Consider the following 27330-nt stretch of genomic DNA (forward strand, 5'->3'; position numbering starts at 1 on the left):
GTGAAACGCTTTTGTTTGCGCAAACGAACCGCGCCTTTTGGTCACGTGAACACAAAGAGCCAATTAAATGAGTCACCGGCCGGAAGTGCTTCTGAAAGCATGCGTTGCTTGACTTCTTCGACAGGTGGCGCGAATGTACCAAATGCAGACGCCAGTGGTTTTGCGGCAGAAATGGCTCAATTACCATCACCGGGGTAACACCCTCGTCTCCTCCCGGCCCTGCGGTGCGACACGCCCCAGTTTGCTGACTTTGACAAACCCTTTATTTTGGTCAGAGCACATGGCAGCGGCAGCTCATCCCGGTGACAGCCTCGCTCCGCGCAGCCACAGGTGGAGTTGATCTTTCCCAGAGGGAACAGCTCAAAGACTAAAGTAACTTTCTTTGAACTAATTAATCTTTCTACCTTTACGGAGGACACTCAAAAGTTTATTTTGGTGAAGAGACTTTTTGTGTGTCGGTGCAAATAGCTACCAGGTGGGGACGACGACACCCTTATCTTGGTAAGTAACAGATGGCGTTTACTATGAAACAATTACCTTGCCAAAACTTTGTTGGCGTCAACAAAACGTACTTGGCATTGTTGTGTTATGTAAAATATCTTGCTGTGTGGCTTTATTGTGGCTACATTTGTTCGTCACTGTTAACCAGAAAGCGTTAACACTTCCTTGGTCAATTGGCCTCAAGAAAGATGGATGCCAGTTTTCAGTGTAGATTAGATGGTTCACGTTGGAAGTGGAAATTACAAGTCGCCTCGAGTAGATGGCTGTAATTCATTATAATAATAAGGCACCTCAGCCCACACAGGATGCACCTTCTATTGACCAGGACCCAGGCTACTTGAGCCCTTTTAAGCAGTCAAAGTGATTTGTGGAGGGTCTGCACCAGGTGCGGTGTGAGAGAATTTTATGGCAGTATATGACACATTCGCCACTCTACTACCTTCTCAGCTCCTCCTGAAACGTTGGTGGTGAGAGCTGTCAAATAGCGGGGTATTCAACTTCAAGCCTATTAAGCTCATTTATTTATTCATTTTTTTATATCGACTAAACCTACAGCTTATTTTGATGGGGGTAAACATCCCAATGTTACTGTGCAACAGGTGGATTAATTCAGGACACCCCAAAGCAGGCAAGTTGTGGCTTTTTTTTTTCTAAGTACATGCAATACTGCCAGGAAGTCAGTTTGATCAGTACAAACTTGATAGACATGTGTTTTTTTTCAGTCTATAGGTCTGTTCTGTTTTACTTACACATCAGATTGTTCCCCCAAAATGGCACATCTAATGTGGTGATTATTCCCACCGCTTTGGACCATATAGCATAAAATGTGACTTATAGAGCAGAGCATTCCCTATGCTGCAGTATTACTGTAGAGAGCTCATGTATTGAACAAAGTGAGAATGACTGAATGGTGCGTTCAGAGGATGCGGTTAACTGCCCTCCTGGCTGAAGAGGAGCCTATGTTAAGTGAAGAGCAGTAACCAGAAGGGAAATTGTGGTCCAGCACAGGTGCAGTCAACTTATTTCAAGATATACACAACCACAGCTGAAGAGCTGCAGGCCCAGTAATAAGCACAATATTTTAGGATTTTACACTATCCTATCGTCTTACAGGTGCTGACATGCACTCTCTCTATCTTAATAGGGCATATTTTCCACAAATTACTGGTATGTTCCAGACTGTGATTACTCTGAATGACACATGAGCACAATTAAGTGATGGCATCCATACAGTATGAAACGTATGAGAAATGCCTTGGCCAACACCCTCAGACTTGATTTGTTATTGTTTATTTTCCCATTTCCCTGGCAACTGCGGCTAAATATGAATTAAGTGAATGTTATTTCACGAAGGCCAGGGAGAGGCTGTGGTTGCATTCTTCTTGTTTTATTCAATGGGTGTGTGCACCCAGGTAGGTCCCGACCTGTTGGAGTGCAGCACAACACATAGGTTGGAGACTGACTGCATTGCTGTCAAATTCCAGACAGGCCTCCCGGTCAAGTATGAAGCATCTGCTATGTTCATCAGCCACGCTTTCCGTAAATGTGTGCGAGTATTAAGGGGGGTTATTCTGACCCAGTGGATTTTTGTCCAAACATCGAGAAACAAACACGCTCATTCAGGGAGAAGGTGAAGTGTTGATGTAGGTGGCCATGTTTTGGCTGCCTTGCATTTAAATGTGAAAAGTATATTCTACAGCTGTCTGCAGAGTCAGTGTAATGCTATTCCATCTTTGAGTCTCTGGTACATATTTTTTCATGTTTTATAATATAGAAGTCATGGGGTGTTGCACGGTGCTCAGTTTAATCTTTGTATAGCAACTACTTGAAATGTAATTTTAATCCTTAATCTCAAATTAATATATCAAATTAACATTTTTTTTATCACACGCCATCCTTCCATGTTACTATCCTGTGAGATAGATAACAAAATGGAAACTGGTACCAAAAGTCATCTACTTTTGCTCATCTATGATGTCGGCAGCATCATTCATTTAACAATAACATTGAAAACGTTTTTTATAGTTTAGTTATAGTTTTACATGCATAAAAATTCTAAATGCATGTAAATGACAAATGAAATGGATTAAAAGGATTAAAATTTCCATTTTGGTTAGAGTCTGACCTGGAAGGAATTAATAACGCTAACCAAAGTTCCATTGTACAGTCATCAAATTCACTTTTGGCACTGTAAGTATGCTCTGACATGTAAGTCAAAGTTAACCTCTCCTAAAAAGGGAATTACAGTGTGAACTCTCTAAATTGTGGTTCACCTTTCGCAGATTCACAGTTTCTCTGATTTATTTAAGTGGAATCATATGAACGTGCATTGTGTTTTGCTTCCTGAAATACACTTGTCTCCAATTGTAAAGCACATGTATTTATCGGTAACAAACTTTCTAATGGGATGTCAGCCTCTGCACACATTGCTACAAAATCTTCAACAAACTGTATTAATGCCTGTGTTTGTGATTAAGGAAGATGTAGTCACCCATGCAAATCCATTTATTGCCATTTCAACCTGCTGAGGTCAGGAGGGGGTTGTTCAGTGTTTATAATGATTTTGTGCTACGATTGAGTGGTCTCCAGAGTAAAGACTTCCACACATGAACGTTCCTTCTCCTCACCATGACAGCTTTTCATTCATCTTCTATCATGTATATCCGCCGCAGAGTCTTCAACTGGGTTTGTTTACTTTTATAATTTCTACCGGTATAAGTAATTTTCATTGTATCATTGTAAGAATCTATACCGGTACATAAAATATATCTCCCAACCCTAATGCAAAGACAGACAGACAGGCTTATAGCTATCAGTAATGCAGTAGTCATGTCTATGAAACCCTGGGGGTTCTATACATGTTGGAGCAGCAACTTGAACTGAACTTTTAGAAAGGCCTGCTCTTGTCCCTCTCATCTACACCATCTGTTTTACCCTGAAGGGACAATCCATCATAACTGTTCCTAAAGGCTTCACACAGTATGTGAGCATAAATGCAACTGACTTTTAATGCTTCTTCTTAGAAAGTGAGTGTGCCAAGTGTAAAGAGCAAACTGATATCTGAAATTTCCGTCCTGTTATGCACACACTGTTCCAGCACTTGAGTTCACCTGCCCTGTTGCTCAATTTATTAATGCTTTTGAATTCCAATTCTTGCCTATTTATGGACAAATTCTAAAAACAAAAAAGGGAACCAATAGCATCCATATATACATTTTCTATACTGCTAGTCCTCATTAGGGTTACAGGTGAGACAGAGCCTTTCCCAGCTGACTTCGAGGCGGGGTGCACTCTGACCTGGTTACCAGTGAATCACAGGGCACGTATAAAGAAACAAACATTCACAATGATGGAGAATTGAGAGTTTCCACTGAACCTAACATGGAAATTTAACATGGAGGTAGCCAAAGTAAGAAATTGGAAAACTACTATGAAGACGGCTGGGATAGGCTCCAGCACGCCTGTGACCCTCGGAAGGATAAGCTGTAGAAAATGAATGAATTTGGAAACCGGATATATAGGAAATAATGTCAAACAAAATGAAATGTAAAAAAATGTTTGTTTTTATGATACTGCTATGTCGCAATAAGTTAAACTTCTGGCATACACTCTTCCTCTTTAACATCAATAGTATTTGTATTGACAAAATTAAATTAAAAAGCCAAAGAAAATACACCTGTGGAGCTTATAGTCTTCTTTCAATTAGCTGAAGCCTCCCAAAATTGATGTATTGAAGAGCTGTGTTTTTCCTGCACATTTCCAATTGTACAATGGGGGGCATTTCAATTACAGTAAAGTCTCGTTATATCGATAGCAGTTATATCGAAGTACTGCTTATTACGATACTATTTTCATTTCCCGGCAAATTTCTAGTCTTTTATGATATAATTAGTTCCGTTAGTACGATACCCGGTTATTATGATAATCCGGTTACTACGATGCCCTTTTCATCTCCCGCCAGCCAATTTGGTCTGCTTATATCGATACAAAAGCAGCTTAAATCAATCTTTGCTTAAGGATTTCAATACCAAAAAAGAACACGGCGAACGACTGCTTCCAGTCAACTTTATTTTTCACACTTCCACCACCAGAGCACAGCACACACACCGATTCCCGCACTTCCTGGTTCACAGGTCATGCTCAACCGGCCCCACATAGCTGGCCAAACACATGCCTGCAACAGAAGAACCAACTGACATAGCATACACACCTATTCCAACGAAGACACAAGCGTACAAATACATGTATTTGTGTTGTATTCAGATATCTTTTTATCGCTTGCAATAATCACTGTTTTTCATATGTACATGCTGGCGTTCGTGGTTTCTCTCGTGTGTATAGAATCTATACACACGAGAAACCACGAACGCAGTTGGTTCTTCTGTTGCAGGCATGTGTTTGGCCAGCTATGTGGGTCGGGTTGAGCATGACCTGTGAACCAGGAAGTGCGGGAATCGGTGTGTGTGCTGTGCTCTGGTGGTGGAAGTGTGAAAAATAAAGTTGACTGGAAGCAGCCGTTCGCCGTGTTCTTTTTTGGTATTGAAATCCTTAAGCAAAGATTGATTTAAACTGCTCGACATTGTTCTATACTATAGAACAATGTCGAGTGCATTATTGCCCACTTTTATTGCAGTTCGGCGCAGGATCGGATATATCGACAGTCCGGTTATATCGATATTTTTTCCGACTCCCGACAATATCGATATAACGAGACTTTACTGTAATTTGTTCCATTATACTTCCAAAATTAATTTTTTAGTTTTCCAGAACATCTTTTGCACCGGTTTTCACCCCCCCCCCGCTGATACTTAAGAGTCAAATGATGACTTCATGATTAAAAATTCTGTCATTGTTTGGATGTGTTTAATTAGGTGCAACGAGATGTCACTAGAACAGAAGTCACCTTTTGCGGATACTTGAAACTGCCCAATTCATGGGAAAGCTGCTTCATCAAACTATGTTCAGCAAATTGCTCTACGTGAGCAAAAGGCGAGTGCAGCCCAAATCACGTCAGTGGCCAATAAAGTTTATTTATCTATTTATTAGCAGCAAATGTATATTCAGGTAATTAGCAGCACAGTTGATGGATAATTATAGTAGCTTAAAGTAATTGACACTCTCGGTGGGAGGGGGGGGGGGGCTCGGGCTACTTCTGGTATAATCCAAACAACTCTGGAGGCTTGACCAATTAAAATCCTAATGGCGGCCAGTCTAGTAATGGTGTAATTGTCCAGGACTATTAATGAGTTACTGTCTGCTCTGCTCATCCCAAACATGTTTTGGAATGTGCAGATGATAAAATGGGTTGGGGCAATGAGAAGAGTAATGTGGTTGCATCTGCCTCATTTGGATCTGTGCTTCTCAGACGTTCCACTTTTCATTCTCAGAGGCTTTAACAATATTATGCAATGTCTGCAGTCATTGGATGACTTTGAGTTCATGAAGATGTTGAGTCAGGTCATAATTTATTTGCACATGGTGAGCAAATCTGTTTTACAGTTTGTCAGTTGCAGTAGAACACCCTGAACTATTCAACTATGTTGTTGAATAATGTTTGATCTGTTTTAGACCTGCTGAGCTAATCTAATAGTTGTTTTTAATATCCCTGAAGCAGATTGTTGCTCACACACAAAAACTTGCCTGATTGCCTCATAGGTTTCTATAATTATACACATAAGTCAAATCTAAAAATATGCAGTTCCAAAATATACACTAAGATTGGGCAATATGGATCTTAGCAGGTATCACAAAATATTTGGAATGTATCCACCATATGATGATATAAACATTTTAATTTAGCAGGGTCTTGTATAAAAAGCTACAAACCTTAAGCCATATAATGAAATATGCTTGGCTCAACTATAATACCTGTGCTTGTCATTGAGGAAGATGTAGTCACGCATGCAATTACAACTTCATATGTAAGATATTTATGACATTTTGTTTTGTTTACGCAGACATGGGGCAAACTGTACTCTTATTTTGAAGGATGATCACAGAAGTGTGTTCCTTGTGTGTATGGAGAATGTGAATTTTACGACTAAGATGAGCTTTGTTCAAAAATAAACATGCTTCCCGTATTTTTTTTCACTCAGAACTAGCACATCATCAGGCACTATAAAACATTCCTTACGTTAAAGCCGTAAAACACTAAATGGTGAAAATACACTTCCATTCACACTCTGTAACAAGAGACTCAGCCAACTTTCCCACCATTTATCGCTGGGGAGGGGATTGTACAGTGTTTATCATTTAGTGCCACGATTGAGCAGTCTGCCAAGTAAATACTTCCACATACGAACATCCTTTTTCCTCACAGTGACAGCCTTTGATTCATGTGCAGCGTGCAGTCATCAACTCGGTTAAACTTAACTAAACAGTGAAGTGTAAATGACTGAACAATTGTATTATGTACAGTACATACTGTACATGAAACTGTATGTTATACGCCGTGAGCTTGTGTACTGAAAGGACATGTCCTTGGTTTAGTTCTTTTCTAATCAGAATGATGACTTTGGTTAGGGAAATAAATTAAGAATAAAGAGAATAAATTAAGAATAAAGAGCACTGGCTCCCAACAGTATCTCTATGTGATGCTGACTGACTTTGAAAGACTTGCATGCATTTCCCTGCCTTTGCTGCCTTTTCAGGTGCTTGAATTTTAGTAATGTGTTCCTAGTTCAATTCTGGATTCTTTCCATTCTTCTTTGATGTCATTATGTACTTTATGGTAGAAGTTGGGCCAGTGAATGCAGTATTGGTGTAGATAAAAGGCAGAGTCTAATCTTTAGCTTTTAGCATTTATTGGTTTTGATGTCATCCCATGCCAGCAGACTTTTAGTTTGCAACATACAGCTATGAATTCATTTTTGTCTCAAATGTTGTGCCAATTACAATAATAGTCTTTATTTTGATTTAAGGTTCTCAAGAGTGCACGGCAGCCTGATCAATGGCGCTGACGGTGAACTTGAGTGGTCCGTCACCATGGGGTTTCAGAATAGTTGGAGGAAGGGACTTCAAGAAGGCCATAACTGTATCAAAGGTATGTCATGACTCGCTCTGCTGCTCAACCTCCCTGTGCCTTATCAAGCCATATCCTCTGTTTTTGTCAAAACACTGACTGTAATGGCATGCCATGCAAAGTCAACTTCCTCCTCAATACGTCCCTTTTCTCGTCTTTGTTTATATCCACAGGCTGCCTCATACCTATTTCCTTGACTGCCAAACCCATTAGAATAGAATGGAAATAGATTACATTAGAAGGAAACCACTGATTACAGTCTCAGTGGAAGTTGAGGTGGGAGGTTAGGTGTTCCTGGCCTAGAGTGCACAGTTGAATGTGTTCAAGTACGGATATGTGTTTTGCATTGATAGCATGCATCCTACATAAGCTTACTGTGTTACCAGTTTGACTTTTCAGGGGCATGTTAGACGTGCCTGCATGGCAGAGACACATAACTCTGCCCACTGCATATCCTGCTGTGTTGCTCTCCTAATTTACCCACAATCCCTGGCTGCACTGCAGCAATCAGACTATAACTTACGGTAGATCTCGGCTTCGAACGTTCTGACTTTCAATCTCTTTGACTTCAAAAGCATTTATTGTTTTCCCTCTTGACAAGCTATGCGTGGCTTTCCATAAATATTGCCACCACCAGCGTGTTTGCTGGTCTCAAATATCAAACAGGTTATGTGAAGCCTCAAAGTCCTGCTGTGAAATATTAAACTTCTTCTCTTAAAACGATTGTCCACTTTGACGAATGGCTAGTCTTCGGAGTTCTCCCCAATTGCAGCTGCGAAGCGCTGACTGGATGATGTGAAGCTGCTGGCGCCCAGCACTGATATATGCATGCAGTGTGCACTATTTTCTAAACATTGGCTTGAATGATAGTTGCTTCTTGTTTCACTTGGGCAAAGACCTGAGAATAGATAGAACTCCAGAATGCACTTAGTTGATGTGAATCCAGGCATATCCTGATCAGAAAAGGCACCCACTATTGTGGGTCACCACAGCAACACTTAATTGCCTCTTGAAGGCCCACAAGCATGGCCCCTCTGCCCCCTTGCTCGCCTAGTGACTGGCGTTCTCTCTGCAGACAGTTTTTTTTAGGCCTTTATAGTGTTTTGCATTCTTTGTTCTCCTCCCTTGCGTTATTCTTAATCGTGAGCATAAAGTCAGTCTCATAATAAGGCTCATTTTGCTGAAAATGTCAGGCTACAATGTTTACGAAGTGTATATCCAACCCCTTGATTTTGGCTTTTGTGTTTGAATGTCTGTGTGCCAGGAGATGTAAGGCTTGAAGACGGAAACCATGCTGAAAGTGCGGTGCGTTGGGCTTTGCGTTTGATCCCGTTTTCCCTAGTGTAGGGAATGTGACATTGCCTTGTAATGTGGCTAGCTGCAAAGGTCAAACCATCAGGTTTTTCACACCAATAACGTCTCCCAAAGGGTGTTGTCATTCTGCCCAGTATTAACACAATAGCAGTGGCTACTACTGTAAGCATGATAGACGGTACAATTAGTGGCATGATTTATTATTATCATCTGCTAATACCGATTGCAGGTTGTTTATAAACTTTACAGCATTTAAGTGGAATCTACATTTACCTAGTTATTTTTTTTCTACAGGTCAATGGAGGCAGTAAAGCAGAGCAAGCAGCTCTCAAACTAGGTGATGTCATCTTGGCCATCAATGGGGAAAATACTGCTGACATGCTAAATGCAGAGGCCCAAAATAAAATCAAGAACTCCAAGACCCATCTGCAGCTAGTTGTGGAAAGGTATGTGTTGTGAATTAAAAGGTTATCATAAACACAATTAGATTTACGCACAGATGATGTACATTACATAATCATTTCTGATTTAATGCAGACACAACAGTCATTCCTGCTTCTATCTCTTCCCTTGTTTCTACATTATCATGCAAACGCTGTACAAACAAAACTAGTGATTGCAATCAGGGGAAATACCAGCTCGAATTAGTGCCACATTGTTTTTGGTTCTCCAAAAGAACGTGTTTGAAAATTTAAAGTGGTTTTCCTTTCATAAGGCCTGCTCTTGGCTGGCAATTTGATAAAAGGTCCTCCCTTAATTCTCATTTCTTGTCACTGTTTCCTATAGCTCTCAGACATTGTATAAAATTCTCATTGGTTGCAGACACACATTCAGAAGCTGTCACGCACATGTACTTTCACGTTTCCTCCTTGGATTCTTAGTGTCCCTGTGAGTAGATTTTTCCCTACTGACCTCATGTCTCCCACCAATCCAGAAGCCACACTGTTACTATTTGCTGGACTGTGACTATGCTAATCTATCCCTTTTACTGATTCTCATAGGCTTTGAAGCGGTTTGTAATATGGTAGCTGAAAATTTTTAATGTTTATTTGGTTAATCTCTACAGACAAAAAGGGTGCATTGTGTCCCCAAGTATGTTTAGAGGCATTGTTGTTTTTGCACCAATAATCATGCACCAATTAGAAGCCTCACATATACAACATCATCCAATAATATTGCTTATTTTATTGAAAATGTCCTTGGAGCCTTTTGAAATGTAATATTATAGTGCTGTACCTCACTTTCACCTCACAACCTGCAACAAAGCTCTAACGCGTTCATCAAATTTTTGTACAACGCATATCTATTCTTTAAGTCTTTTTATAGTTTGGCTAAGCTGCACCTGAACGACTTCCAGGCACGACTGAGCTGAGGTGGAATGTTAAAAGGTCCAACTATTTCAGCCACAGAATCTGTGCCGTTTCTCTCAACTCATGTTCAGTACAATAGAAATACAAATCTGTGTTTGCTTGAATCTTGATTACCACTTCCAAAAAAAGAACATTTGTTGTGAAATTGAATCGACCTCAGTTCAGTACTGAGTGTTTATTATTTCAATTATCAGGCCGTGTGAGATATTCCTACTATGCACATGTCTGAGGAATCCACCTCAGGCAGTAAAGCTGCAAGTCCCCTTGATGATAGCTATGAAGCGCTTATATTTGCAAGTCAATTGCTGATTTATGTGGATAACATTTTTGGTGGAAAGTCACAGTCAGCATTTTGTGTCTAAAGCACATTTCTATTTATAACGCAGAGGTCAGCACTTATGATGTTATCACTGACCTGTAATACGTCTCAGTTTCTGTTGACGCCACTTCACACAGCTGAAGGGAAAAAGTGACTTTTTGCTCATGCAGTGCATGATTCAAAACAATGACGCTTTCCAACATACTGAGGAGAACAAATGTTTTTCAGCTTCTGTGCGTCTTCCTTTTCTTGCCATGTCTTTCCTGCACACAGCATTGCGAACCCAAGCAATGAGATGTGGTGTGTTTCTGGGTGATTTACCACAGGCATCCGGGCCTTGCTGTGTGCCTCATTACCTCAGGCTTGACCAAGAGCCAGTCAGCCTCTGGCCCTGCAGCCAGGGGGGCACTGTGTGTTTGCATTGGCCAGAATTGCCCATATTTCCCTTCAAATGTAATCATCAAATTGCTTACAGAATGTGCTTTTTATTTAAGTAAAGCAAAAGTGACTAGTTGGAAAGAAAAATCTGAGGAATATTTTTGAAAGAGAGACACATTCAGATGCCAACAGACTTACTTGAACATTAATCCAAAGCAGTCTGAAAATTTCCATCATGTAATACTGCTTTCCAGTTGGTAAAAATGGCTTCCATTTATTTTAGTATTTCTGTTCAAACTGTTTTCAATTCAATTATGTATTTTTAATGTTACACAGAACAACTATTTACTTTAATGGTTATGTAATCTTTGAGTCCCATCAATGGCAGTGGTTAACTAACATCTGTGGTTTTGCGTCTCTCTAGATGTGATTTATCCAGCCCTCGCCAGACAAATGGAATCAGCACCCCTGAACAGCTTACAGGACGATTTCAGGTTAGAATTATCCTAAACCATATTTGCCACATTTGTTTACAATATGCTTAATCCCACATACATTTATGTTAATAATAACGGTCAATCACCAGTTAGTGTTGCATAAACTTCCTGTGGTGGTTTGACTGTAGGAGTCATTAATAGTGAGTCGAGATGAAAACCAGAACTACAGAGAGTACACCATTTCGAGTCCTGCATCAATGTCACCTGGGCCTTATTCACCACATCCACCTGCCAGTCCTGATGGGAAGAGAGATGGGCTGCTAGCCACCACCAACAGGAGGTAGTAGCTCCTATGTGTGTTTTTCATTTATTTTGCAACAAATACCTGTCTGACTTAGCAGTTGTCTTTCCCTTTCCATTTAGTTTGGGCTTTTGGATTGGATCGGACAGATTGTATCTATTTGTTCAATATCTGATCCAGTTAATTTGGCTTGTATTGGACCTGTGTACATGGATATGGGAAGAGTATCAGTTCGGACCCTCCTCAATTACAATTGCTTCTAATGGGCTAATGTAAAGTATGTATGGTGTATATTTGTATCAGGGCTGTCAAAAATAACTAATTTATTCATTTGAATATTTGCACAGCATGGCAAACCACACTTCTGTTACTATATAATGATGGACAGGGTAAGTGAAGCACACAGAGACACAAATTGTCCGACACTTTTCAGTCATAACTTTATTCAGACCTTGACACATCAACAGCATTGCAATGTTCTCCTCCAATCCACAAACATTCCTTGTTCCTTGGAACAACACTTCCTCATTCTAGACCAAGCATACTTGCGTGAGGTGCAGTATAGTTGAGTCTTTGTCAAGTGTGCTCTTTGACAGGTTGAATAGGATTAAACATGCTCTCTTGACACTGCAGCATCCAGTGTCAATAGGTATGGGAATAACAAAGTGGAGCCATGGGCCTTTACTGTAGTAACAAAGAATATGCACAGGTTATCACATTCCTCCATTTGAATTCACTATAACAAAAGCAGAATGTGGAACATTCACCACACTAATTGTATGCTGGCCATTTGTTGACTCATTGTGACAACTTTGTAGGCCACAGGTCAAATCCAAAATGTTTGACTTCAGTGAGGTGTTAGGCTCATCCATTTGAATGCATTCATGTTTAATTGTTGTAATGTCAATTTTTAATTACATGTAATACAAATGTAAATACTGCCCTTGAAACATTGAAACCTGTGTCAACACACTCTTTATTATGCTTATCAATTTGAACAATTTTCCCCAAAGGATAAAATATCAATCCTAAAGGTCGTAACACAATATTTATTTATATTTCCTGTCCAGGTATCAAAATATACAATTGTCCCTTACTACTTGCTGTGCTTATGTTATAGTGTTCAGCTGCGCGCATGGTCGCCAGAAGAGAAGAGTTTCAGACTGCCAAGGCCACTTTCACAGGTAGGTTTTTGCTAAACTACTTAAATATTTGTACATTTGAACATGAAGAATACATATTTGGACACCGCCAGCAATTTTGTTCTTGACATTAAAAGAAAAGCGGTGATGTGTTAACAGAGTGATCATAAGTTTACTTTCACATTTATTCACACACACAATATGAAGGAAAGGTCAGTATGTCAGCATTGATGTCCTGATGCTATGTAAGTCTAGGACATTGTGATATATGACAACTTTACTGTAACAGCAGGATAGAGAAAAGGTTGTATTAAAAAAGGTCTGTCATTCGAAATTTGAAGTGTTTCGGTTACAGCCTACTCAAACACAAATATCAAAACAATAGCCCTAATTTGTACTGTAGTTGAATAAGGAAACCTATTAGTCTCTGGGTTATGAAGTGATTGTCGCCGAACTATTTTGTGCTTATTTACAATTACAGCAACAAAAGCAAAAAGGGGGGGACTCCGGCCTCCACTGAGACATTGGTGAGCTTTGGAGTGAAGATGTGGGAAAGTTCATTGTTAGCTATTTCAGCTATGTGTGCATGCTTGGCTTCACTGAAGACTGAACATGTGAGATGACAGAGCAGGACAAACATACAAGACCCCTTGTAATGGCAGAATGAATTCCAGCCCTTTTTATAAGTCTTGTGGACACTTCATACAGTTAGATAAATATGCAGAGTTTTGAAGTTCAAAACATGTGCTCCTCCCTTGAGGCTTTAGGCTGAGAGGGTTCATTTTAAAAATGCGTCCACGAGTTTGAGATTCTTTTTATTGTTGACAAATAAAATGGGCTCTTGAAGCACTGATGTTTCTCATAGAAGTGCCCAGTCAGAAAGTTAAGGCATATCATCTGGCCCCAGAAAACTTGTCCCGAACACAATGTGAAATCCCACCTGATATCACGTTTGATATGTCTGGGTTGCTTTGGACTTCCAAGTTGTTTTAGACCATGAGGATTTTACAACATGTCCATGCGATTACTTGAATCTGTTCAAGGCTGATCCAACTGACTCAAGTGTGATATGTGAAAGTATGTCAGTTGGATGCCCCAGGCAGACAACAGATTGAAAGGGAGATGACAGCGCTAGCTGGCTTTCGCTGCCAGGGATTTTAATGATATCATGTAAATGGATCTGGCGTTCATTTCATGTCAGAGATAATGGTCAGTTAATGCTTAGCTGGAGGAAATGAAATATTTTAAAATGCAATGATGTGTGACAATGATGTGATCAGCACTTGTAATAGTTCTGACTTTCTAATGCAAACCCATTTGTCAAAATGTGTTTGAGAGAGCTGCAAGTTTCATAGCATGAACAATTGATGCTACTGAGTACATTTTAGAACATCCTGTAGGGCAGATTTGGGTCTGATTGATAGAAATGGCCGTTATTCTTTTTAATAAAGCTGTATTTGAGCTTGTGGGATTCATTAACAATGTGTTTCATTGCAATATTTCTCATTGAAGAACTCTTCAAAACCCACTTTGTCTTTACTTTTAAACTGCAGCCAGTAAACCATGGTGAAACAAACTTCTGAACAGGCCGACAAACGAGCACGCGCACACGCACAAGCACAAGCACACTTAAAGTTTTGTTGTGGCCGGGAGTTCCATCACTCAGCCAGTTGGAATGACCTCGCTCCTGTCATGGCTGTTTTACATGTTTGTGGTATTCTTAGTGACACCCACCGTTTTTTTCCCTTGTTTTGTATTATTCATTTTGTCCATTTACCAAGTCATCTCTTCACTGATTTCTTTATCTTCTGGGAGACGTAAATCTCCTTCAACTACTTATTTTTTTAACATTACGATAGCATTACTAATAACAAAAACTCAATCACGCTCATAAAAAAAATCATTGCGACTTCCCCAGAATATTACCATCAATGCATTCTAGTTTTGAGTGGATTACAATTTGAGATGCTGTCCTGTCCACATAGTCTTTTCTTTTCCCTGCTTTTTCTGGTATGTAAGCTGATATAACATTTCTGACTGTGTGTGTGTGTGTGTGACAATTTCAGTGTATATCATTTAGCCTAGTGAATGAGTTATGGGTTTTGGCTGACCCTTTCCACCAAGGTTGTCGTCTGAGGTTTTAAAATGATTAGCGTCTCACTGCAGTACTGTGATTAGTGAGTTGAATTCTTTCAGAGCTCCCCATGGGGAAATGGCTGGGAAAAGGGCCGTCTTGGCCGCTGTGTACGTTGTGCTGCTTGGGCTGGCAGGAACACTGCAGCTCAGTAAATGTGAGATGTAGAGGCTCCATGACAAGGGCCTCTGTCCCGACTGAGAGGTGAACAGCACTACTAGATCAGGTGATCATCCTCTCTGAAAAGTGCCTAAAAGGCTTTTCCACACTTGTGTTGGCTCCCTCAATGAGCACAGAGGGATGTGCGCAACAAGATCCCCCATTTTCCAGGGTGTTGGGTATCCTGAGAAAATGTTCTGTACAATACAGGCTGTGATGGCCCAGGCTATGTATGTACGTATGTGCTTGTTTTCCCCTTCGCATTACAAGGATAGTCATTGTGTGATGGGCACTTGGAGAGGGGTCGTGTAGTGTTGTGGAACGCAATGAGCCTGCTGACATTCGCAAACTGTACTTAAGCCATCACACCAATTTGTAAAGTAAAAATGTCACTGAAGCAAAGAAGTGGCCTTTGTGACTGAGACACTTCAACACACATATAACCCATGTAACACAAGCATGGATAAGCTTATTTTTGTATAACAATATTGACCTGCATATAAGACATTAAACAAAAGTTTAGAGAAGGTGAAAGTAAGTTCACCTGTTAGACTCTAACAGGTGAACTTACTTACTTACTTTCACCTAGACACTCTAACAGTTAGAGTGTCTCTTGGGGTCATCCTGAAAATTTTCATCCGTAAACTGAATATCCCTAACTTTTTGTGAGTTGTGTTGAGGTTATACCAACCTAATCAGTAAAAGTAGTAGTTTATTTTTTTTTTTAATTCATACACTAGTTTTGGAAAATGTCATGTCCTGTATGCATTCATGCATGTATGACTTACAGTGTGTGGTCGACTGTAGACCACCAATGCACTGCTTTACAGTATACTCGGTTTTGTCGTGTCAAACTGTGCAATGACAATAGAGCGCATTCTATTCTATCAGCAGTCTCTGAGGGCTCACTGTAATCATGTCATTTGCCGCAATTCCTGCACATGAAACCACTGATGTTTTTTTTCATCCATTTATGAACTCTTTGACACTTTGCTCATCATCTCATCATCCCATTGCCTCTCATCCTGTTTGCTGTTTATTTGGCCTCTAATCTTCTACATATGGTTTATATCAAGAATAGCCTCGTTGTGTGTGGTCAACGGATTGGGGGGGGGGTCATACTGGCATCACAATGCTCTCTCACTTTATCCCATCTTAATGAATGCTGCACTGTGCAAGCTTGAGCCAAGAAAATACATTTAGAGAGAATTATGGAGGACTGAAATGATTGACTTTTAAAGCTTACTGTGGAATTGACTTGGGTGTAAAGTTATAGGGGACTTATTGGGACTTTAGGGGACTTTTTAACCTATAAATGTAGGTGGAATGTTTTATTCTTGTGTTAAACAATGAGGTTTGTGCATTTTGAGCCCTAAAAGAAGTTTGGGATGGCTCAAAAAGCTCTGTTTGAAAAGGTGTGGTAAAACAGTTCCTTTGTGACATTTGACATTTGTGACACATTCCTTTGTGTTCATAGTTGGGAAGCACTTTGGGGCCTGTGACCAATCACAGCAGAGTAGGCATGCCCAGAGGCAGGCCGTGGGTGGAATAAATTCAAACGGACTGTGTTGGCATGAAGAACCAATCAAAGGAAATACAGCTGGAATAGGTGCAGATTCTGGAAAATCTAAAAGCTTTTCTGTGCAGGTTATTGTGTGCAGCTGCTCTATAGAAGACCACAACTCAATACAAAGGGTCGAAAATGAGAACAATAGGCCCTCTTTAATATATGAAAAGATACAATCCAGCTTGTAAAAAAGGACAGTCATGCTCTGAAGTTACAAAACTAGATACTTGCAATGAGGAGAGCACAGAACATAGACTTGACTCGTCAACAATACTAAACACAAATGGCCATTGTGCACCACAGCTGGGGAGGAGGGTATAGGACAGAATATGTAATTGTTAACCTGTATAGTTCTGAAACGCGTCAATGTTGACCTGTTGTAAACTGTACAATAATTAACTGAGACATGGCAAGGCTAAGCTACTCTGCTTCAAGATTTAGTATCCATATTTACACATGCCTGTGATCTGTGGTCTCAGACCTTCTATTATGAAGTTACTATAAGGCTACAAAAACGTTAAATAATTTTAATGAAATGTAATCATTTGTGACATAAACAGGTCACACTGTGTCACAGAGTAGGGAGACTATAATACATTCGTGGTAAAACATAATTACAAGACATGATCAATCAGTGGCAGTGAGTGGAAGACTAGTGGGCTGGCTTTCACCATCAAACCTTTTTGTTTAAGACCTCCAACAAAGCAAACCTTTGGATGAAAAACATACACAAAGTCATTGTAGGATTATTTAGCTCAGTTTGGTGACTTTTACCTCCTTAATGCCTGTCACGCAGATATTGCCATTTTTAATGGCAATGCCAGCCATAACCAAAATAAAATGTCTCAAGCATCTGTACTGCACGGAGTTGGTCTATGCCCTGTAATTGAATCAGCACGGTGGTAAAGATGATGCAGAGTGGCTTGCTTGAAGCTAGACTGAAGGCTCATCCACTGGCACTGTCCCCAGTATCACCATGGGCCTTGATCTGAAACAGCTGCCCTCACTTTGAGTTTGCCATTTCCTGTTTTTGTCTCTTCATGTGGTCAATAATCAGAGACTTGTTAAGCTTTTGAAGATGAACCAATCACACTGCGTAATACGCTCACATTCTATGTGGCATATTTAAATATACTTGTAAACATTGTTTCACTGTCTCCGCATTAATGCTTGGGTAAACCGGCACAATATAATGGAATCCAGTACTGGTTCAGTATGCAAATCCCTTTTGTAGCGCACAAATAAAACTCCACCCAATTGGGAAGACTCCAATGTGATACCGATATTTCAACCTTGGATGCCATTATCAATCAGATATCAGCACGAATCACATACACCGTAATTGTGATGTATGAGCTGCACCGGTGGATAAGCCGCACCCACTAAATTTAGAGGAAAAAGCTGCCTCGGACTATAAGCCACACATCATAAAAAACATCATTAAATGGCATATTGAGCCATTCATGAGCTATGAAAAACCTGACCAGAAGCTTAACAACCCATTGGATATCGCTGGAGGTCATTACACAATATAACAGTCTCAGACAGACTCACTAGCATTCTTTGTAAGATGGCACAAAGTCATCACACAGCAACTTAATGCTCAAGATGTAGCTGGCAAATATAGGGCAGAATGAACAACAATTTTAACATTTTCTTTAATGCTTGTTGTCTAAGCAAAGTGTTTCATTGGGGGACAAGCAGCATAGAGGATGGATGGATTGATCGATCGTGATCGATGCTGTCTCTGTCAGGCAGAGGCCACAATCCGGACGGCGGCTGACTTGAAAGTGTTTAGTGATTAGTATTTCTGACGTTAAGAACCCATGAGAAGTTTGTAGATTTTCTCCAAACGAGACATCTCGGCACGTTTTAATACTTATTTGTAGTACGGTAGTTTTACTTTGAAAACATTAGTTCAAGTGGTGTCACTCAAAATAGTCAACAACAATAGGCATGAGGAAACTTACACCAGGTGCAGAAAGAAGTAGTTTTCTCGACAATGTAGTGGCAGCTAGGCATTATATATGGAGATCTGAGGTGCTCAATCAAGTCTTTAAACTCGACATTTCTCACCACCGGACGGGGCTGGCTTTTATCTTTTTTTATAGTCAGTGACATTCCGTGTGATGATGTTTCAAATTCAGGATGAGGTGAGTCATATTAAACTTGCCCTGTTTTCTGCCACCACGGAAAACTTGTGCATGACAAGTTCTGCCAAACAGACGACCTCATTCCTATTTCTTACTACTTTGTAAACATGTTAGCACACACCATTATTGTGATCACATGGGCTCTATCCAGCCACTGCTGGATGCTAGAGGTGCTGGGGCAGAATCGGGCATCAACTGTTTCTATCAGAGTGCCGATATCAGAGATTTTAGATGCAGGCCGATTTATAATAAGTTTTTTTAGACTTGCTTTTTTGCTGATATCAGCCTGATAGCCCATACCAATATCACCTCTGGGACACTCATAACCAATAGATCACCATCATGATTGTACAGCTCCTCTCCAAAATGTAATAGTGATTCTGTCCTTGCTGAATAGTGATGCAGTGAATTGAAACCATTTGTATTCTGGCACGTCCATTTGAAACAATAGGGGATGACAGAAAATAACACCAGACAGTATATCCGCATTTCTATTCCCACAAGCACCCAACTGTAATGGGTTCTTGCTGTGCCAGATGTACCATGGAACCGCAGTGTTTCCATGGAAATCTGGCTGGAGTTTTTGCACAATCTTGTTTACTAATGAATGAACAGAATGGTGAAAATGCCTCTCTCTTTTGGATTGATGTTTGTCAGTGAGGTATTTTCTTTATTATTCTGGTTTTGGTGCTACAGTGCTGAAGACTGATAGAAAGGTGCATTTTGGTTACCTTTTTATTGAATGAAGTAAAGCTGTTGAATTGTGCAGGGAACCCAAGTAGCCCGTGAGGGAATTTTGAGAACGAGAACATGTCAAAAATGTGTCCATCTCTTTTTTTCAGGGCATATTAATCATCAAAACATTTATTGAAGTCTTTGTTCAGTGTGGAGCCGTACAAATGATAAGATGTAGACTATGAACTCTGCAAACACCTTCACCACGAACGGGACAGGCACATTTCACCGAGTGAAGGGAATCATTTATACTGTCATGTTGTATTGTAATTATGATATCAATTGATGCACAGTGGATCAAATTGTTTTTTCAAACTTATTGCTTGGAAGAGTCAAGTCTAAAGTATTTACCAGCTGTACTGTGTTTACTGCAATTAAAGCCATCAGAAGCCATCGGTTTGTTTTTCTTCCTCCTTCCTTTTTTTGTTTTTCTTTACTTGGCTGCATTCCTCTTGAGTCTCATAGATCACTGCTGGGATTTTTATCTGGAAAAAGGTCTCCTGTTTGAGAATCAGGTTCACATCCAGCAGGCAGACAGTTACATAATACAAGATTGGTTTGCATTAGTGTGGATTCAACTGCACCAGTAGCGTGGCTTCACTATGCCTTCCCAAAGGGGGGATCCCTAACGCACCAACAGTATGTACTGTATATGCCTTTGAGACATGGATGCCTTTATTGTTGTACTCCTGATCATCTGGAAAAAGTGATCTTATGAGCTGGTAGCTATTATTTTGGGATTTTCTTGGGAAGAGTCGCAGGGAGAGATCGTTTCTGGTAAAGGCTTCATGGCACGCATCACTAATCTTCCCACTCACAAAGGAAAACGAGGAAAACTGGAATCAATTGAGAACAGCAACATTGTTCAGAGAGTTGCTGGATTGAAATGGTTGGTGGTATTAAACATACAGATTTTTACTTCATCACTGCCATTGTCTCAAACCCATGACAGTTCTGGAGTTGGCGTTTCATCATAAAACAGGAGCCCCGTTTCCCCAGGTTCTGGAAACTGTTTGGAAGGAATGTAACTAGAAGTATAGTATAAATTAATATGGTCAATAGTGTTTTATTTGTGGTGATTTCTGACAATAAAAGTGTCTGGTTTGACTATGTGCTGATGAAACGGGTGTGAGAGTGAGCATGTGCTGGAGGGCACTCACACAGGCACTCATATGACATAATTATACCTTTTAATCAGTCAACCTTTGCTCAGGTTGTAACTGTTGACACTTGGTTTTTGCTTTGAACAGTGACTATAAAAAAAAACATTTGCACCTCTGCTCAAACGTTTTATGAGCTGCTTCTTTAGAGTTGCACTGTACTGGCCATATGGCGCCCTCTTCTGTTCACATTCAATACAAAATCTGCTCCCTTCCTGAACTTCCCTGTTAGAGCATTGTTTAGGCAGTATCTACAACCTCTAATCTTATGATAATGGACATTGTCCACAACTTTTGTGACTAATTGTATGTGATCTGCATGTGTCTGGGACCCATGGAAGTACTTTCAACTGCACAAAAAAGACAGTTGGTGCCCAACATCACAGCTGCACAATCTGTAGTTCACGCTAATATATAATAGAGATAAAATAAATGCTGGCATTAGTTGCTGAGAATGTTTGGATTGGCCAACAGCAAAGGAATGTTGGGTGTGACTCCTATCAAAGGGCACCAAAGACTATGACCAGCAGGATGTTTTGTTTATGTTGTGATGGTTATTTGCACTCTTTTGTATTGACTAACAAAGTTATTCTACAATTATTGAAGATTCTATAGTATTTATTTGCTCAGAATCTTAACTTAGTGTTAAATCCATTTTATTTGGGCTCTGCAAGGTTAATTTTGTAACAGCTTTCTAACATGCTTGTCTGCTATTTGCTCATTCTTCACAGGACTTCTCTCCTTCAGACTACAGAAACAATTCTTTGTCGAGCAGAACCCCTACCCCACCAGGACGCTACTCGCCCAGTAGCTCAATTGATCAGGACGTTCACATGTCTCCTCGTCGCAGGTAAAAAAAAACCCAACAAAAAAAACACGTATTCTGCACTTGTTCATTTATCAGTGTTCAAAGGCTGCTTACTTCACTGAAAAAGAAGAAAACATAACATTCTTAGACGAGCTGCTGTATTATCGTATAGCATGATACAGTGTTCATTGAACAAGGTAATGGGTTTTATCTGATTATTTTATGGCAGGGGCGGGGTGGGATGACCCGCAATTCATTTTTAACTGGCCCATGTTAGTCTAAAAATATAATGGATTATGGCCCACACATAATATGTACTTAACTGGTTTGTATTTTTAGCTTAAGCACTAGGTGACGCTATTAGCTTGAACAAGCAGTGTCTCCACAAAAAGTGATTACAGAATAAATTGCTCCAGGTAATCCTATGATTGCCGTGACTCCTCATTCATGGGGGTATTTCCTTATCCGCCCCTCCGTGAAGCAACCAACTGAAACACCAGCTAAGTCGACTCAGTGATTCGGGCCGTGTGAATGTGTGTTGTTTGCCTCTTGTAAATAAAGTGATTGGATTTGCATCGCCACTATGTATTACTTCACCACAAGCACTATGGGCATTAGTTTGAGGATTTTGTAATCTTGTAATCATTAGTCTTGTAATCATTATAATGCTGGTGGCTTATCTTCAAAACACTAGGTGTTGTTCAACAAACACATGGTGTGTCACATCTATTTCTTTCACTTATCCTGATAATGGCACGGTAAGTTGAGTATATATCCCTAACTTTCAGCGAAAGACAGACTCCAGGCTGGATTGGTCTTCAGTCAGTCACAGGGCATATAGAGGCAGACATTCACCTGTAATGCAATGTACGGAAGAAAAACTGACATCTCACCAGGAGCCATTTGCAATTTTCCATATTTGGTTTGGAGGTGTTTGATCTACAGCTGGTCTCAAACTGATAACATTCAGGCACTCAAGCCAAATTTCCCGACTTAAGCTCTTTCAGACTGAACTGCTGTTGCCTCACAATAGAGACTTTAATCTTTCCCTCTTCCAGAAATCATCTGCAGCGAAACCAGATCTGCAGACATTCCTCTTGTATAGTTGCAGTGATTCTTTCCTTCTTTCAAAGCCCGTGTTGAAACTGTAAATGGGATGTCAGACCAATGACTCCATTGAATGTACAATTGCTGCAGCTGTGTGTGCGCGGACGTGTGTGTGAGCGTGTGCGTGTGGAGTTCATTACAGCTGCAAGCACATGTTCCTCTGGGAAACACATCAACTGTGCATGCCACCTGCACTGCTCGTGTTTTCATCAACAGTGCTCTGATGAGGTGATGTAGCTGTGATTTCAGTCAAAATTGTGAGTTGTGTGTCTTGGCTTGAGATAATATTTAAAGTAATGTCCTGATGCCTTCATTTTTTTCCACAGTGCAGGAGGGTTGACTTTGGCCTCAGTTGGGTAACCACAGTTGGTGATATGATGTGTCAGCAACAGCAGTCATAAACACCCAATGTTCCCAAAAAGTCTGATTTCCCCTCTTCCCCTAATTGGCCTCCAGCTTGGAGCCCCCAGCCTGCACACCAAGCCCCTCTCTGCTCCCCCTCAGCCAATCACAGCGATCGTGACACCCATCTACCCACCCATTTGTGTAGCGTAGCCAATGAGTTGCAGACTAGGGACACACCTTTCAGTCAAACTCTTGTTTTTCTGTCTTGTCTGGTGTAGATACAGTAGGTGTGCACTATGCATTTGGCCGTATGTACTGTGTTTTTTATCCATACAGCACACGAGTTACCAGGACAGTGAAGTGTTACTGTACAGTAGTTGTTACTTTTCTTTTTTTTTCTCTTTTGCTGTCTGAGGTGAGTGTTTGATTTTTAGTTTGTGTACATTTACTCACTTAGGTACAGTATTTGAGGAAGCTGCCACAACAGATGTTAATCAGCATTTCGAAGGGCTCTTAAATATTTAGTCAACCCTGCCTGTTTTCTGTGGGGGTCAGAGCGTAAATACTGCTCTTTAGTATTAAGTTAAAGAAACAAAAATTAGCACATTTTGTGTTGCTGTGTACATAACTACCGTTGTTTGGGGTCCTCCCAATCATTGCATACTTTCCATTTGTTTTGAGATTGCATGTCAGAAGGGATGTGAACGAAGCAAAAAGGGAAATGGTGTTGCTGAGGGTGGAGCTTAGCGTGAGGAGACCTTGGAGTTTGGGCTTTGGAGGTCTGTTTTTAATTTGAGCAGTGTTCAGGGATGCAAAGGAAAACATCAGAGCTTTTTGCTTTGGCTATATTTTTTCTCCTGTCTGTTTGCCATCTCCCCTTTCAACCACATTCATCGTTGGAGAACAATGTGCAGACACCATGTCTGTGTATGACCTTGCGCATGCAGACGTCAGGGTGGTGAAATAATTCACCATGGACAATCATTACTGTTTTGTGTACCTTTTTTGGAAGCATATTAAAGCCATATCAGTTTGGGGAAAGTCCTGCCTGTGGGATTTATGTGTGTTACATACTCTAATGAAACCACAAGCATCATGCAGAGGATGCCACAGTGACATAAACACAAAGAGGGAGTTTATGTTTGGCAGACTCTACTGTATGTGTGTGTCTGTGTCCGCGTGTGTGTGTGTGTGTAAGAGAGTGAGAGTCATACATTTAAATTAATGAATGGAGACAAATGGGTATTTAGTTTTTTGATAAATTACATTTGTCATCTTCATATCGTTTAGTGTTAACCACAAAAGGAGCCATCACCCTTTCATTGTGTTACCAAGCTGAATCTTAAATCAGAGCTTCACATTTTTATGAGCTGTATATCAAATTAGGTTTGCTGAGGACAGAACAAACAAGTTCCTCTCTCTGCTGAACGTTCACATGCTCTAGGTACAAGTTGAACAGTAAATTGGCCGTATTAAGTGTGATGACAGCCTGGGCTGCCTATCTGGTTAACTTGACTGACTGGCTGACAACTCACCAACTGACTTGGCATGCGTGCGGGCATATATCTGCATATGTGAGAGATCCCACTCCACACCTGGCTTGACTGGTGTACTGGACCAACCGGTTCCTACTGACAGCCAACACTCAGCAGCTCCCTCATCACACATACTTCTCTTTGTGTGTGTGTCTCATGTACAAAAGCATCTGCCAGAGGAGACTGCAATGCATGTTTGTTCCAGTAAGTGTTTTTCCACTAGGCCAGGAACAAACAATGTCCTTGTAAACAGAGCTACTGTTCTATTTAATTAGCTGCCATGTTATACTACCACCTGGTGAAAGCTTACGCCGCCCCGCTTTCACTGACTGGTTGTAAATAACCGCAGACACAAATTTGTTGTAATAGTGTATGTGCCTCATGTAAAGTGGTGCGGATATGATGTCGTTTCTTGCCTGCGGTGTGGACTTTTACGCTTTATGCCTGGAGGTCAAAGTTCCAAAGCCAGCTGCTACCCCTCTTCTTCATTTCCTCTCAATTCCATGCTCAGAAATTCTCAGAAATACTTTTTTCTACTAGTCATGTCTTGCAGCTTTCAAGTATATCGTTGCCAGATGTGACTGACTGGAATTTTATGTATTTTTTTTAACAGTAGTTCAAGCTCTGAATTCATCATGCAGAAGTTTGACAAGGACTCCGAAGTGTACAAAATGATCCAGGACAATCGAGAGTCTCGTGTGGCACCTCGTCAATCCAATACCTTTAAGATGCTCCAAGAAGTTCTGGAGGCTGATGAGAAAGGTTTGGAATTGCAGTGTGACAAACATTTCTAGGCACCATAAAGCTCTACAAGTAAAAACGTTATAGCACACAAGCTTTAGTTATGCCGTCTTGAATTGGGGAAACAAAAACTGTGCTTTGTGTTGTGCAACGTAAAGAATGTCACAAAAGTATGTTTACACGGAGGAGAGGGAGAGTGACTTTTTGGCATGCACACTCACCACAGCCTGGAAGTACTTCATTTGTCAAAACTACACCATTTACATCACCTGTTAAAGCTGTCTGCTGACATCTTTTCATTTGAAAATAACCGTGTTCCCAAATGCATCATGCAGTTCACACTTCCATATGGATGTCGTTTCTGCTGTTAGGACAGAGAACCTCTCTTGAGTTTAATTTATGTTGTGAAAAGCACATTGTGGAATTCATGTGGGAGGCAAAGCAATTCATATTCCCATACTAGTAACATTCTTTCATTACATGAAAATGACAAGTGAGAGGAAGCATGTGATGACTGGTGAAAGACATAAATGGTCTTCAACGACAGTGAAGACATAAGCCTTTCAGCTAGGCCGCTCGTGTTTGGATCTATTTGCGTGTGTGTGTGTATTTGTATTCATATGTATGTGATTCCAGAGGCGGCACTGAGGTTCCCGGGAAAGCTATCCCCCAATCCTCCCAAGCAAAGTGCGCCCGTGGGAGGAGTCAGCAAATATCACATCTGTGAGAAGTGTGGCACCAGCATTGTGTAAGTGTACTAATAATATGATCTTCTCTTATAACATAACATTGTTAGCAACATTATGAATGGTAAACTAATGCAAAACACACACACTATAACCATAATCATATACACTTATACATTTAGTTTAAATGAATTCCTGTATCTTTGTCACAATTGAGTATTATTATTACGGTAGTTTTTACCACAGCTTACACAAAGACAAATATATGTCAACCAGCATTTACTTTTGCTTTGTAAAACATCTCTAGTTTTTATTGAATTATACAGTATGGGAGCTATAGAACAACGTTCGTTTTCTCTGTAGTTGTTTTTAGTAGGGCTGTCAAATAATAACAAATTTTAATCATATTAATCATAGTTTCAAAATTAATCAGTCATTATTAATTACGACAATAATTAGTCATGACACAACGACAATATAAATTGGGTCCACGTGATGAGATTTTTACGTACGTTTTAAGAAAAGCACTTTTTTATTTAACTGATTCACAAAACAATGTAGGTGCATCTTGAAATGATTATTTACCCACAGAATGATGCTAAACTATGTTGTCGTCCACTTATATATCATTTGTTATATATTTAGGGTATTATTTAGGGCTATCAAAAATAGTACGGTACCTAATTTATTTCATTAATTATGTTAAACCTTTTAGCATAATTGACGCGTGGGCATCATGTCAAGCCACACCTCTCTGTTATGGTGGAAGACAACAGCATCCCCCCAGAGTCATGACCCTTGGTGAGGGTGGGAACATAGATCAGCCTGTAAAATTAGAGCTTTGCCTCCCAACTCGGCTCTCTTTTCACCATGACGATTCGGTGCAGCAACTGCATTACTGCAGACGCTGCGCCAATCCGCTTATAGACCTCATGCTTCCACCTTCCCTCACTCGTGAACAAGACCCTGAGATACTTGAAATCCTCCATCTGAGGCAGGACCTCATACCTAACCCGGAGGGAGCACTACACCCTTTTCCGACTGAGAACCATGGCCTCGTATTTGGAGGTGCTGAGTCTCAGATGCGTCACACTTGGATGCAAAGCGTCCCAGTAAATGCCAAAGGTCACAGCCCGAAGAGGCCATCAGGACCACATTGTCCGCAAATAGCAAAGACAAGATTCCAAGGCCTTGAACTGAACTCCCTCAACACCAAGGCTGCACCTAAAAATTCTGTCCATGAACATTCTGAACAGAATTGGTGCCAAAGAGCCTTCTCTCCAATATCCTGGAATAGACTTTAGCAGGGAGACTGAGGTGTGCACCGATCAGCAATGGAGCCACGAAATATGGCCCATTTGGACTCAATATCCTGGTCCTCCTCCGGGGTGCAGGCAAAGCTCGGGCTCGTCACCTA

General features: G+C 40.5%; 1 protein-coding gene across 2 annotated transcripts in view; it reads left to right on the plus strand.

The window, feature by feature from the left end:
• Positions 1-145: 145 nt before the first annotated feature.
• pdlim2 (PDZ and LIM domain 2 (mystique)) overlaps positions 146-27330 on the plus strand; it is a 28516-nt gene continuing 1331 nt past the window's right edge. The window contains exons 1-9 of one of the 2 annotated variants that reach the window (XM_058071563.2): positions 146-501; positions 7422-7543; positions 9131-9282; positions 11328-11397; positions 11529-11680; positions 12762-12825; positions 21423-21541; positions 25100-25248; positions 25864-25975. In XM_058071563.2, the coding sequence (XP_057927546.2) occupies positions 7451-7543; positions 9131-9282; positions 11328-11397; positions 11529-11680; positions 12762-12825; positions 21423-21541; positions 25100-25248; positions 25864-25975 (911 nt within the window). In that variant the 5' untranslated portion in view covers positions 146-501; positions 7422-7450. Of the gene's footprint in view, positions 502-954; positions 1130-7421; positions 7544-9130; positions 9283-11327; positions 11398-11528; positions 11681-12761; positions 12826-21422; positions 21542-25099; positions 25249-25863; positions 25976-27330 lie in introns of those variants that run through there. The other variant, XM_058071564.2, reaches the window with a different exon arrangement.

Source organism: Doryrhamphus excisus, linkage group LG3 (assembly GCF_037039965.1).
Source record: "Doryrhamphus excisus strain RoL-2023G ecotype Guam linkage group LG3, RoL_Dexc_Guam_v1.1, whole genome shotgun sequence".
Taxonomy (NCBI): domain Eukaryota; kingdom Metazoa; phylum Chordata; class Actinopteri; order Syngnathiformes; family Syngnathidae; genus Doryrhamphus; species Doryrhamphus excisus.